We start from the raw sequence: 15604 nt of genomic DNA on the forward strand, positions 1-15604 counted from the left end.
ACCCTTTCCACTGTGTTTTGTTTTTCTTTTAAATTTTATTTCCAACTGTTCCTTCCATATACCATTGCCTTCAGCCCACTGTGCATACCCACTGGGCCCTGAACATCTTCACCTCCAAGCTGATGCTGGACTTGACATGGTACCCACTCCTAACCACTCTGTGCATCCTAATAATTTTTAAAAGTACAACTCAGGTCTTACCTCCACCAGAGTAGGCCTGGAGGCCTCACCTCATTCAAGCCACACTGTACAGTTTATTTGAACCCTTCATTTCACATCCTGCCACATATGTGGTCCTGAGGCGTCCTTGCATTTTTGCTCCTCAGCTGCAAGCTCATCTACTACTGGGACCCCATCTTCTTTGATCTCCCTGCCCCTCTTCCAGCTTTCAGCTTCTCAGAGTAGGTGGCGCCATTCACATGTTTGTTAATTGGCTGATTGATTGATGGTTTTCAATCCCTTAACTCCCTAAATTCCTTATCTTACTAACATTTCCTGCATGCCTAGCTTTTAAAATTACTTGCAACTCCCATGTCATTAAAAAAATAAACTTACAAAGGAATAAAAGCAAGTTATAAAAGAAAGGTCAAAAGCATTCCTTTCCTCCCTCTCCTGGTTTGTTAGTGGTGGATCTGGGGTGATTCATGCTAACAAGCACATTTGCATGACTCCAGTGGGGACTGGACTTTATCTTGCTCTGTGGGTGCCGCACTGGGTAGTTCAGCCCTACTCACCCATGGCCCGGGCCAGTAGTTCTCAGTCTTTGACGAATCCCAGATTCACCCAGGGGTAGTTTTGTTTTGTTTTTTAATTCTCACCTCAGGATATGTTTATTGATTTGAGAGAGAGAGGAAGGGAGCGAGAGAAAAACATCGATGTGAGAGAGAAACATGGATCATTGCCTCCTATGCACGCCCCAACCGGGGATTGAACCCACAACCTAAGTATGTTTCCTGGCCAGGAATCGAATCCGCAACCTTTTGGTGTGTGGTGACACTCCAATCAACTGAGCTACCCGGCCAGGGCACCTAGGGGTACTTTTTTAAGGATGCAAATGCCAGAGCCCCACCCAGACCTCCTGAATCTGCATCTCTGGGGACAGGACCTAGGCAAGTCGATGGAAAGAAGCTTGGCAGTGACTTTTTCACACCGCAGGGGCTGAGTCACTGGCCTAGCTGTCGTTCACCGTGAGTGCTACAATAAATATAATTCAAAGACTCTTCCCAAGCCAGCAGAGATAGAAGGTGCTTCTAGAGCTGACAATTCCATTTCTTTTTCCCAAAAAAGAGTCATTTCAGGTTTGATAGCAGACTATCTTATTTATCTTTAAAGAATTTCACAGTTCAGAGCTAAGATACTCCTTGAGTAAATATATAAGTCTCCAAAGTAGATTCTCATTCAGGGGACTGACAGAGAAGTTTTCCCAGTAGTTGGAGCCGACCCCTCAGAATGCTGGGAGGGGCAGATCTCAGGTGCCGCTGGGCGGGGAGATCCCCTACCCTCACTCACATCTTCAGGAAACCCATGCTTCTTCACTGTTTCTCATCCTCCAGCTTTGATAGCAAAGACAACCAAGGGTGCCTCCTTGGTAATAGTTTTAAAAGACAGCAGATATTGAGAATCTGTTATGTTTTTGTATAGTCCAGATAGATACTACATGTAAACAGGTGTGCATATTTTCTATGAGAGCAAGTCTGGCTATGCAGAGCTGGACAGCTGCTGGGGAGGAAGTGGGAAAACCTGCACAGAGATCCCAGGGGTCCTTTTGGAACTAAAGGACCAATATTTCAGAACCTTTTTTCTCATGTAAGGATCCAAGTAATAGGCACCTTTCAGGTGAGACTGGGGAAGACCTGCCCAGAACCCAGTGATAGGATGGGAATGGAATCCCTGAAATAGCATCCCCATGTAGCTGAAAGATGAGGGGCCAGGGCAGAACCCCAGTGGTTTGATGCATCCGGGCCCAGCGCCCAGAGCTCCATGGGAGCTCCCTTGGATGAACTTCCTTTGAGCTTGAAGAGCCCAACGATCCGTCAGGGATTTGCACTTGCCCTGCAGTCAGGCCAACCATGTTACTTTGGACAGTGGCTTCTGGAATCTCCAGCTCTTTGAGCAGCAGCCCCATCAAAGGAATCAGATCTAGTGATGGCTTCCTGCTCTGAGTGGTCTGTGTCCTGGCTCTCTAGCAATGAGTCAGGGCAGTCAGGACTGAGTCTCTGGCTTCTTGAATATATCAAGGGAGGGAAGCTCAAGGGCTTAGTTTCTCCCTATTTGGGCTATACTGGGCCTGCAGAGGAGATTTTACTTACACCCTAGATTCATAAACAGCTCATTCAATGCTCACACCAACCCCATGTAATATGTACTGCCATTATCAGCATTGCACAGTTAAGAAAACTGTGGCCCAGAGAGGTCAAGCAGCCTGATCTAGACCACACAGCAAGTAACTCAGAGCCTGACACTCTTCCTCTGCACCTCCTGCCACCACTAACATGGGCCCAGCACCTGGCAACACCAAAGGAACCAAGAATGAAAAGCTTTTGACCTGACTGTCTAAATCAATGGACTCTTTGGCCTGGGTAGAGAGAATGGATAAACACCCAGACAAACAACACAAATGAGTAGGAAAGCAGGAGCTGACACCACTGACAATGAACTTCCACATCTACAGATCCCCAGTCTTCACTCCCACTACCTGCCAATGGCATCTGCGCATGCATCAGTCGGCATTTAACACTAGCACCCCCATGGATATGTTACCAGGAAAAGACACACTCACTGACATACCAGGGAAGATGAATTTGTGCATTGAATTTTTGGCTGCAGGTCAAAACCTGGAGCTAGTGGGAAAGAAAAACAGTTGCTTAATGTTATGAAGCAAATGTCAAAATCCAGGCAAGATTTCCAAGGTGACCAGGCAGCCAGGGGGCAGCAGGGGTCTGAGGGAATGCCATGAGCTTAGATCTCGTCTGTTCTGGAAGTCAGATGACCATACCATGAGCCACCATGACTTGACTTGACCCTGTGCCACCATAGAGACTCTTAGATCATTCAGTAAATAAAAGAGTTAGTCATTTCCACCAGACACTGAGCAGGACTCCGTTCTATTTCCTCCATGCTGAACTGATGATTATTTGACTAGACCAACCCCATGCACTGATTGTTCTGGAGTCCTATGGATAGGGCTTTATCATCTGTCAGCATCAGTTAACTGAGCACCTATTGGGTGCAAACTCTCTATCTACAACACTCCTGATCATGATGTCCCGAGGCTGTTACAAGTTCTGGACATTAATCTGCACTAGCCAGCCTACCTATTTCAGCTGCAGCAAAAGCTGCCTGCCTTCAGACCCACCTCTTATTATGACTCAGTGGACCTCCACTAAAGCTGCACCCAGGGGTGGGGGTAAAAATATTGTTTCTGGGTCTCACCCACAGAAACTCTGTGGCCTGGGCAGCAGCCTAACATCAGGAGTTTTAAAATCTCCCCAAACAATTTGAATATGTAGCCAAGGTTGAGAACCACTGGTTTCTGTTGAAGCCCACACTCGTGGCTCCAGGAGACATCTGTGGCGAATTGGTCCACCATCACCACTTCACTTTGGGGGATTTCTACATCTGGGGTCTAGGGGTGGGGCTGGGGGTGGAGAATTCAATACAGATGGGAGGGAACTCTTGATCTAACTACTTAACACATCCTGTATTTTTCTTTCCAAATCACTTTCTGTTTCGCTTTTACTTCCCTGCTCCTTTTTCTTTCAATAAACCACACTTACTGCCAACTATCTGTTCGCTAACCTGTTGTCCTCCCTTTATGATCAAAGTCCAAGCCACATATGACCTCATATGTTCTCAAAATAGCCCTGTGAGTGAGGAAGGAGCCAGGCTATTGTTTCCTAAGACAAAGCAGGGACCTGCAGATCAAGAAAGGTTCTATGTGTCATGGAATTCATACCATTATTTCACTTCCATGTGTTTATAGCAATATTCCATATACAAGCACTTTCACCTATTTGCTCTCGTGGAATCCAGACAGCAAGTCAGTGGTGACGGTATTTTTATAACCAGGGAAGTCCACACATCGTGACTGGTATCCCCTTTCACTCTCAGAAGTGTTTAGGTTTGGACAATACATTATATGGCCACCTTATTTACAACCACCCTCTTGTTTTAAGAGGGGACTATTGAGACTCATAGAAGTTAAGTAATTTGTTCCAAATCACTCAGCTAACTAGAGGCAGATGCAACACTAGAGCTCAGGTCCTCTTGTCTCCAAACTTCTGCCCCATGCATGCATATTATGAAACAATAGAATCAGAGCTTGTCTACTCAAACCTTTCTTATTATAGATGAAGAAACCAAACACATGGGACATGATCTCTTAGAAGTCACCATCAAAATGTTCCCTGGCAGGGAAAGCCTTGGCATGCAGAGCGAGGATGACTAGGCTCCTTGACAGCGTTCCATGACCATGTTAGAATGGACTAGTAAGTTATCAGTAATTGTCATCTTGGATGGCACTTGAGAGCCTAACTTGACAAAAAAAGGTACAAGGCTTGACATATGAGGGTTTAGAAAAGAGTAAGAAATGTAGAGTCTGAACCTCCAGACCTGAGGAGCAGAACCGAATGTTCCTGTCCTCTGCTCTGGGCATTGCACGTGCCCCCTCTGTGAGAACATGTGTTGTTCAACTAAGAAATGGGTGTGATCATCATTCTTCTGTCCCTAGGTTGTGACAAGAAGAGCGAACTGCAGCTCGCCAAGTGCTGACAGCAGCAGGTCTCACGAGGTCCCTATGAGTCATGTTTATTTGTTTTCATCATTTTTCACGTGAATGGACCAAGGCTCACCAACAAGGGTACTGGGGGTCCAACGAGATAAAATATTTGAATGTGCTTCATAAGTCCTAAAACACTGCCTTTTATTATTATTATCAGCAGCTACACTGGCAACAGATAATGATTATCAGTTGATGTAGGACAGAATCATATGTCCTTGAAACTCTCTGGGTGACAGAGTTCTGTATGACACACCCAGCGGACAGGCTGGGTTGCAGGGTTGCATCATGGTAGTGTTGAAGATAAGCAACAACATGACTCTTCCTGGGTGGGGCCAACCTGTCTGGGAGGCTTCCTAGGATGTGGGATGCTAATTGTCCTGCTCTGCAGAAAGCACCTCAGGTCCCTGACACCTTCAACAGGAAAACCTTTCTTCCTATGGCAATCATAGAGCTAAGAGAAACGTCAAACTTGGAAATGCCTACTTTCATAAATTGGGACATTGCTTCCCAAGATGAAACTGTGCAAAACATGGCCAGTGTCTTATTTCACAATTACTTTCAGCTTTTACTTGTCCCTGTCAATAACAACTACTAACCAGAAGCTGAAAAGGGAGGGGCCGGAGTGGGGGTCAAAAGAGTTTTTCTATGTGTTTTTTTGTTCCCTGCATCAATCTGGTTTCTGAGCTAACCATGAAGGCCTGCCTGGCTCTCAGGGATTGCTTTTCTGTAGGGAAGAAAATGACAACATGGGCATTTTAGAATTCTTTGGGGGCACCAGGGGCCAGCAAGCTTTTTATATAAATAGAGAAATCCTCCAAAGCTGCCAACATGAAATTCCAAAGGTGCAGGTAGAATTGGTCTCCATGCCTAGTAGTGGGGCAAAGGGTTTCTTTGGCTCTAAAGAGTCAATTTGTGTTTCAAATATCTTTCAGGAACTTGACACTGTGAAACTACCTGCTCCCAGGGAATCTGAGAAAGTCCTAGAATAGCTTTCTTCAAGGAGAGCAGCAAGACTCCTGGCTTTGTTAAAGCCCTCCTATTCACTCCCTAGACTGCAGGCCTGGAGGCTGAGGTTCAGGTCACTGCTGCCTGCCTGCTGGTCCATGCTACCCAGCCTCCAGGGGACAAGACCCCTTTCTCTACCTGGGTCTGCCAAAGGTTCTGAAAATCCTACCCAGAGGGGCCCCATAAACTAAATGAGGGCACCAGAAACCACATTTGAGGGGAGAGAAACAGGCTGATAAAAGCAGGTGTCACTAAATGACAGGTGTAATTTCTCCAGATAATTTTTAAAATAAACACAAAGAATGAAAACCCAGTGGGAGAAATTTAACAAAGCTTTGTGGCAGGCTGAGCCAACTGACACAGATCGCTTCCCCTGTCCATGGAAATATGTGTGCCTTTTAGATCCCAAGGACCTTTCGCTTCTCAGTGATCTACGTATTTTTAGGGAAACTTTGCGTTCTAAGGTTTTTCTCCCCTTTGTGAAAGGTCTCTGCTCTCAGGCAGCCTGAGGACTCCCCCTCCCCCAAGTCCTGGCGACTCTGCACCGCCCTGGAGGCAACTCTCCTGCCTCCTCAGGTTTCCCAGCTTCTGCGGTGTCGGCACTGAGGACTGATCAAATGTTTCTTTCTTATTACACCGGCACCGAGAAAACGCTGCGGGGCCTCCATCCTTCCTCCTACAGGTTGCAAAAGAATCGAGAAGCTTTGACGTTAAGACTTTCTGCCTAGGGAGCGAGGCAACTTAATTTATTTTTTCACTGTGCTCCTTCATCCCAGTCTGCCCATGTTAACGGGGATGTTTTCTGAACTGCCGGACCCTTAGCGTTTTTCTTGATAGGACCTTGCAGAATCAGGATTACGGCAATAATAATAATGTTGAAGCATGGAGTGTTTGTTTTCTGCTTTGCAGGTCACAAAGCAAGAAAACATCTTTGTTTCCTTTGGCTCTACTCTTTGGTAGCTCGGAGTAATAGAGGAAAAGGGGGTTTTAAGAAATGTTATTTTTGCTTTGCCAAAGGTAATTCTATCACAAAGAATGATTCTTTTTACGCGTCGTCGTCCCCCCACGCCCAACACACACAATTTTAGATGATAGGGTCGCGGGTCCAGCCAGGTTCTTGTCATCTCCCTTTACCCGGGGATGCCGTTTAGGAAAAGCCAACATCGCGCGGGGCAGGGCTCTGGCCCCGCAGCCCTGACTGCCTGTCCTGCGGCGGCTTTGACAAACTGCCGGCCAACTCTCCAAGAAGACAGCCACCTGCCAGATTGCACCTGACTCCATTCGGTTCCGGGAGCCCTGAAGCCAGGCTCTGGCGTGCAGAAAGGACACCCAGGGGACCGCATGGGCTGGGCTGGGCTGGGCTGCCCTCCCTGGGGAGGGTCCAGCGTCCCTGCGGGATCCGCGCGGGGGCACGTGAGCCGGCGCCCACGCTAGCCCGGCTGCTGGCGCGGCAGGTGCCACGGCCACCGAGACGCCAACCTACCTTCACAAAGAGTTCGATCTCGGGGTCCCTGTCGTCCCCGTTAGCTGTCGCCGAGTCCGTCATGCCGTCGGCACCCGGGGCCACCGTCCCGGGCCGGGGAGGCGCCACCGCTGTGGCGCCCGGGCCAGCGCTCTGCGCTCCTGCTGCTGCCCAGAGGGGCCTCCTTTCAGAGCCGCGCTGTTGTCGCTGTCTTTACCCCCTGGTCTAGTTCTCAGTCCAGGGATAGCGATGTCCGAGAACCAGTGTCCCGAGTGATCACGTGAAAAGAAGAGGAACCAGGAGGGGACAGCGGGCAAGAGGGAAAGGTAGGTTCAGGGATGGCAGCCGGTCCTGGGAGCAACAAGTGCCGGGCTGCAGGGAGGTGTCACAGGATCCGCGCGCCTGTCAGCGATCCCGCGTTCTCCGCCAACGCGCCCAAAATAGCCGGCGACTGCGGGGCGGGGTCAGCCGGGGCGGGGCGGGAGGGGCACCCAACGAGTCAGCCGAGGCTCGAGCCTCCGCTTGGACCACCCCCCAGCCAAGCCACCCGGCGGGGCGCAGCGCGAGGGGTTGACCCAGCCGCCCCGAGGAGGTCCTGGGAAAGGCAAAGAGGGGAGGGAGAGGGAGTCCGAGAGAAGACGAAGAGGAGAAGGAAGGGAAGGGATGTCTTAAGCCTTAAGTTTCGATGTACTACCAGCGTTATCCACCTGGAAACCCCTTCCTGCCTTAGCAATGCTCAAATGGAGAGGAGCTGTGGGGAGCGTGAGAGAGAAGGAAAAGACCCCGAAAACAGGGCATTGCTATCTTCGTGCTGGGTCAATAGAGCAAGGGGGTGAGTGGAGGCGGGGAGTAGTTGGGTGACCCTACCGGGTCAGGTGCAGTCTAATTAGCCACGGAGCCCTGTCTTTTAATCTTCTGGACTTATTCATTCTCTCCTTTCTTTTTCTTTCCTTTTTCTTTTTATTCTTTTCTTTCCTTTTTTCCTATTCTTTTTTAATTTGTTTTCTGTTTGCTTTTTAGTGAAGCATGATACACTTAGGGGAAAAAATGCATATATTTTAAGTGTTCAGGTCGATGAATTTTCACAGTCTGAACCCAGTCTGAACCCACCCATGAAAAACTAACACCAGATGAAAAAATAAACTGTTAGTTACACCCCCAGAAGTCCCTCCTGGTGTCTCCTCTCTATCTCCTCTCCTCCACCCCTCTCCCTGACCAGGATAACCATGAGCCTGATGTGTATTAGCACAGGTTACTTTTGCCTGGAATCTTACATTACTTTGTGAGATTCATCCATTCTGCTGTGGGTAGTTGTAAATCATCCATTTTCATTGCCACAGCATATTTATCCATTCTTCTGTTGATGGACATTTGCGTAGTTTCCAGTTAATGACTACTGTGGATACAGCTGCCAAAAACATTCTCTCAAACATGCTTTGGTGAATACATGGACACTTTTCTGTTGGGTCCATACTTAGGAGTGGAATTGCTAGGTTATACAGTACGAGAAGATGCTTCTTGAGTGAACACGGCCAGATGGTTTTCCAAAGTGGGTCTACCAATTTACACTGCCACCCATCATTTCTTTTTAAAATAACCATTAGGTCTTTTGCATCTGAAATGTGGCCAAATTCTGTTTGTTTTCTTTGCTTTCTCATTAGCTAACCCTGTTTGTGCTCTGTCTTGTCTTACTTACAAATATAATTTGTTTCACAGCTTTATTTTAAAAATTAATCATTTAATGATAAAAAAACAAGTAACAGTATTTATTACATACCAGGAAAACATACTAAGTATTCTACATGTGTTAATTTGCTTAATCTTTACAAACAGTGTTTTTATTTCAGTTTTACAAGTGGGGAAACCAATGCATAGATTAAGCACCTTGTCCCTAGCCATCCAACTAGGAAATGGTGAAGTCAGAATTTGAACCCAGGAGGCTGAGCCTGTGTTCTCAACTGCTCTACTAATTGTCTCCCTCAAACTCAGTACATACAAGGTAAGTCACATGGGGAAACAAGACACTGCCCTTGTCTTAATGGAAATTAAAATTCATTTCAGCATACCGGACCCATGAAAGGACAACTGAGGCTGCCACGTAAGTTAGCAGATGGAGGGGTTATGGAAGTCAGCATGGAGAGAGATTATTCACCACAGTTGGAGTGGGAAGAGGGAAAGGCCTCATACAGCAGAAGGTGCTTCAGCTGAATCTTCCTGAATGTCAGGTATCTGGCAGGCAGATATGGTGGCAAGGTAGCTTGACCACCTCTTATGGCAGGCTGTTTGCCCATAAGCTTCAAGTACAGATGTCTCCTTCTCACTGAAGAAACATTCAGCTCAAGCCCCACCTACAGCCCTCACAGTGCACTGTAGTTCACTCCAGGTGAGGTTTAATTGCCTGTCACATCCCTGGTTGTGTCCTTACGTCAGCAGAGCCCTTAGAGAACCCTTTGCGGCTGTACATTCTCAGCCAATGACGATGTACTCTGGGAAGGACAGGTTACAGAGGGAGACTGGTACCTTCCCTGCATGCTGCACAGACTCTTCACTTTTCTGCTCTGGAGCGTGGACAATAATTGCAAAAGCAATGTGATGGAGGAAATTAAAGTTGTATGTATAAAACACCTTTGAGGTTTTTGTTTGAATGAAAGATGCTTTACATAGGTGATCACTTTCTTGACTATCATCTAAACAATATATGGTATGACCTCTGCTTCTCTTAATCCCAAACCTAGCAGAGTTGGCTTTCACTTCATCTTCTCCAAATATCTACCTCTTATTGGAAAATGGAATGGTTCCCTTTTATTTCTAGATAATACTTTCCATTTGGACATCTTTACAGATAACTGATAATTTATAAACCTTCATGTTACAAAAAAAAAAAAAGCTTTGGTCATAAAATACTCTTGAGTATATTTCTAGTTTTAAATTCTGCTTTAATCAGAGATAAGAAGACATAATTTTTCACCCTTTAATGTCAAAGCGTACTGGTTAGAATCAATTCTAGGTTTGTTCAAAGAAAACACTTCCTTGATCATAAAATGTACTTCTAATAATCATAGTTTCACAGACTTGGGTGCAAGTTTTGGATAACATTTACCATAAAAGTACTTCAAAAATATATTCAGTGTTCACTTTGGAGTAATACAGACAAGATTAGCATGGCCCCAACAAAGGAATGACATGCAAGTTTATGTAATAGCCATACTTATGTATGATTGTTGAAAGCAAAAAGTACAATATGTCTTATGGGGATAACATTCAATATATTCAGATTCAATGATAGAACGTAAAGGGTTAAGGTAGAGATTTATATAGTTGTGCTGTTTCTACACCTCACTTAAAGTGGTTAATTATGAACTCTAAGTACACTGAGAAAAGTTAGGTATGTATATTGTAACAGCTCCTAAAGCACCAACTATGAAAGTTATACAAAGGGTATAATAAAAAGCCAATAGATAAATGAAAATGTAATAATAATAAATATTCAAATAATCTAAAAGACTCAATAGATGGGAAAAGAGAGCAAATAAAAAACTAATAATAACATGATACATCTAAATCCAACTATATCAAAGCTGACACTAAATGAAAGTGGTCTAAACACATCAATTAAAAGCTGAAGATTGTTGGAGAATGAAAAACAAACAAACAAATGCAAGACCCAATTAAACATAATGATGTAGATAAATTAAAAGTAAAATGATGGGGAAAAAATAGCATGCAAACACAAATCAAAAGAAAATTAGTGGCTATATTAGTATCAGACAAATTGATTCTAGAACAAGAAAATTATCATGGATAAGGAAGAATGTTATTTACTGATAAAAGAGTCAACGCATCAAGATTATATAACAACACTAAGTGTGTATGTACCTGATAACGGAGCTTCAAAATGCATGAAGTAAGAGCTGATTTATGAAAGGAGAAAGAGACAAATATACAATTACAGTTGGAGACTACAATTCTCCTCTCTTAGCAATTGATAGCACAAGTAGACCAAATACACACACACACACACACACACACACACACACACACATATATATATATATAATCAGCAAGAATATAGAGGACCTAAACAATATCATCAACCAGTTTGACCAACTGAACATTTATGGACTATCCCACCCAACTAACAACAGAATATACACTATTTCCAAGTATACATGGAGCATTCACCAAAATAGACTATATACATAATAAAACAAACATATATAAAATAATAAAATTATACAAAGCATGTTCTCTAAGCATAATAGAATCAATTTAATCCATAAAAAAGATTTCAGAAAAACATATAAATATTTGGAAATTAATACACTTTAAGAAATTCATTGGCCAGCAAGAAAGTCTCAAGAAAATACTTTTAGGAAATTTAAAAAATTGGAAACTATTTTGAACTGAATGCAAATGAATATACAACATATCAAAATTAGTGGGATGCAGCTAATGAGTACCTAGAAAGAAATTTATACTTGAAATGCTATTTTTAGAAAAAATAATAAAGGTCTCAAATCACTAATCTAAGTTTCTACCTTAAGAACCTAGAAAAAGAATAGCCAACTAAACTCAGAGCAAGATTAAATAAAATAATAAATGTAAGAAAAGAAATTAATAGTATTGGAAAGAGAAAACAATGGAGAAAACCAGCTATGGGGGGACCAGGAAAAAAAATGGAATTTTCTTCTGGAGGGTGGGCCCCTTTTAGTATAGGCTTCCCCTACTATGTGAATGTTCTAGGATCCCATCTGTATCAGTGTACCAGCTGGTGTTGTTGTGAGAGGCTGCATTCTTTTTCAGTGAATTTTTTAAGACTCCTTCACTGCATCTGCCCACTTCATGATGGGTGATTTACAAGAACACCTGCCCACACCTCACTAAGCGTTCAATAGTTTTTTAACCAGACGCAGTATGACCCTCATGCCCACCCTCCCTATTCACCCCATTTCACCCCATGCAACTTTTTTCTATTTCCCTGGATGAAAAAAGTCCTCACAGGGAAACGTCTTACTGATGTGGAAGAAGTGAAACAAAAAACGGCAAAAGCACTAAAAGGCATCAAAATCAACAAGTTCAAAAACTGTTTTGAGCAGTGGAAAAAACTTCTCGATGGGTGTATTGTATCAAATGGAGAGTGCTTTAAAGGTGACTGAAGTTTAAACATGTAAGAATGAATATACAATTTTTTTATAAATAAATTCCAGTTTTTTTGTTCCCCTCATGTATTTCTATGGAAATTAGGTTGTTCACCCTTACATTCTCTACAGGGGATCTCTTGAACAATCCCAAGGGCTTGAGGCTCAAGTGGAGGGAACTGGTAAATTTTGATGACAGCTGCAAAAGCACCAGTTACTCAATACATTGTGTCTCCGTGGGAGGACCAAGTGGGTGTGGACCAGGAGAGGTGAGTCCTGGAGGGATCACACTTGCATAAGGTCAGAGACTGGGCTATAAGGAGAGTTGGGTGGGTTGTTATTCTATCCATTCTTTTATAAACTAACAAGTCCCTCAGTGTGCCCAACATTACCAGTGATCTTTGTCCCCACAGCAGTCCATCTACTTGTGCTAAGCAAAGGGAGAGGCCTGGGGATGGGCTGGACTTGACAAGGGTCAAGAGTTCTTGTCAAATACTGTCACTCATCCCACTGATTCACTCATTATTCATTCCTCCAACCAGTGTTTTGGAGGTGTCTACTGTGTGCCAACTACTGCTCATGCTTTTTCTAGAACTGTCTAAGAGTATGCAGTGTGCATATCTCTTCCTGGTGATGAATAGTCTTAGCTCCTGCTTTATTCCTTCATGGACTGAGTCGTGTCTTTTCCACAAGAGTGAATTCTCCTTGAGGACTGGAATCTACTTTTGTATCTTTTGCATGACCCACAGAGTGAAATGGTCTCTTGCTATAAACTCATTAACAAACTGATAATATTTCCGGTACAGTGTACATGCTGAATAGATAAACATTGAAAACTGGTACCTCTTTAATTCCCAGCCTCCTCCTCCACTAGAGATTCTGCCCTTACATTACTCAAAGGGTGACACAAGTGAAATAAACATTACAGTATGGGATTTTTAGAAAGATTCAAATTTTGATCTAAAACATGGGAAAGAGTTATATAATAATAATAATAATAACAGTTAACATATACAAAGAGCCCATCATGTGCTAGGAGCTCTGCATCCCTTATTAGCTCCCTTTATCTTCAGAATAACCCTAACCACCATGCTTTACTGTGTATGTGAAGGAGGACATTGGGATGCTTATTGGATTGGTGGGATATGTGAATGACTCATCGTGGATAATGAATGGCTGGATTTGGGGATTCTGGAACCCTTCTTAACTTAAAAGACACTCAGGGATGAGCTGAAAAAAGAAACAAGGAGATGGCACATAAAAAATAAAAAAATACCCAGCCCCTAGAGACAAAAGCCAGGAAAAAAAGTGATCTGAGGTCATATTCTGTTGCATCACCATGCATTTTTTGCAGGATTTACTGTGCTGGTGATTATCCTCACTTAATGGCAAAGTTCATACTTTAGTCAGAGTAAGATCACATGAAAATACAAGTATTACACAAATACATTGAAAACAAACTTGGACAGAGCCCCAAATAAATACATGCAACAAACCTTTTTTAAAACTGTTGTTCTATATTACTTTTATCCACACATCTGATTTTCTTTTGGCCAACAGGCCCATCTTGCCAGCTGACCAGAACTAGCCTTTAATTGAGTGATTAAAGGCCAAGGTGTTAAAGAGGACCAGGGTTTGGGAGAGAAACAAGGAGGGGGGCCTTTGGAGGGGAACTCAGCATGTATACAGGTGGGAGCAGAATGCAGCATGTGTTGAAGAAAGTGGGAAAATGCCCATAACCAGGTTAAAGTTTTAAAAGCAAAAATGAAGTGTTGCTGTAATGGTTAACAACTAGAATTCATTCACCCTTTTATTAAAGGACCAGCCCAATATTCCTTCCATTCACAGACCATTAGGTTCAAGTGGAAACTCTGAGGTAGACAGGTGACTTGTGTTGGCCAATGGAAGCAATAAATCCCTGATTATAGTGACTGGTTCAAAATGGACACATGATCAACTTAGATCCAGTGAGATTTAAATCTGAAGCCTTTGTCAGAAATGTGTTTAAGAGACAATCTTTTCTTCTGCTGAATGTGTGGAGAAACTAGGTTATGATTCTGGAGCTGCCTCCACCATCTTGCCACTACTAAGGCTCTGACTGAGAAAAATGTTGACAGAGGTAAAACAAGGGTCAAGAGATGGAGAGAAAGCCCAAGTTATGATGTGTTTATTGTTTGAGTGATTAGATCTCTTGGTGCCTGAAATTTGGTACCCCTGGAATTTCCTGTCCTGATGGTCAATAAAATCACTTTTGGGCTCACACTGACTTGAATTGGGATTTGTAATGTTTGCAGCTGGAGATTTATATCCACAAGAGTTAGAACCTGCATAGAATAAAGGGGGCCATGGGCAAGAAATATAATAGTTCACATGATAGAAGATAGAGCTCAGGGATACTGTAAGGGGACATGAGTCAACAACCGTGATGCACTTTAAACAGGAGGCCACATCCTTAGATGAATAGAAAGTATTATTTTTAAAGTTCCAGACCCTCATAAAAACTATATAGTCTCTGCAGGCTCATGAGCTAAAGTAAAAATTGAAAGTAAAAATAGGTTCAGAAATTTAAAAAATTTCAAAAATAGGTTCAGAAATGAACAAAATTGCAGAGGAATAGCCTATGTGTAGATTTAAGGTGATTCTAGATAGCTGGAGAATAAAATGATAAAATCATAAAATGATGTATCCATGAATTTCTCCCCACCCCCCACCTCCCACTCCCCTAAAAAAGGGTGTCTAACAGTACAGTGAAAAGAGCACTGGGCTTAGATCCAGAGGTTTCAAATTCAAGACTTGTCTCCTGCCACTTTCTAGCCTCTTAACCTGGTCATCAACCTTCTATGCCTCGATTTCCTTATCCCTTAAATGAAGATAACAGTACCTTCCCTGAAGTTTATGTAAAGTTTAAGTGATACAATTGGTGAATATATATAATGCATCCAACACACTGACTGACCCATACATAAAGAACAAAAGAGCTATCCCCTGCTCCCAACGATGTATATAAGGCAGCACTGCATTTCCTGGCAGTTCCTCACTTAATCCCTCACTGTGACCCCATATCCGAGGCAGCTACTATCATTACTCCATTGGTCAGTAAACACAGCTAACCAGAAAGCTCTAGAGCTGGGGTTTGAATCCAGGTCTGTTTAATGCTCAAGTATCTGCTTTTAATGAGCACCAGTTAGCATTATGAACACCAGTTAGTATTATTTTATT

General features: G+C 43.4%; 1 protein-coding gene across 2 annotated transcripts in view; it reads right to left on the reverse strand.

The window, feature by feature from the left end:
- Nucleotides 1–15604, reverse strand: part of CLIC5 (CLIC family member 5) — a 146123-nt gene that overhangs the window by 84767 nt on the left and 45752 nt on the right. The window contains exon 1 of one of the 2 annotated variants that reach the window (XM_090282525.1): nucleotides 7269–7669. The exons of the other annotated variant lie outside the window; for it this stretch is intronic. Within the exon in view, the coding sequence (XP_090138651.1) occupies nucleotides 7269–7331 (63 nt within the window). The 5' untranslated portion in view covers nucleotides 7332–7669. Of the gene's footprint in view, nucleotides 1–7268; nucleotides 7670–15604 lie in introns of those variants that run through there. 2 annotated transcript variants of the gene reach the window in all.

The sequence above is a fragment of the Furipterus horrens genome, unplaced genomic scaffold, assembly GCF_987537825.1.
Source record: "Furipterus horrens unplaced genomic scaffold, mFurHor1.1.pri manual_scaffold_6, whole genome shotgun sequence".
Lineage (NCBI taxonomy): Eukaryota > Metazoa > Chordata > Mammalia > Chiroptera > Furipteridae > Furipterus > Furipterus horrens.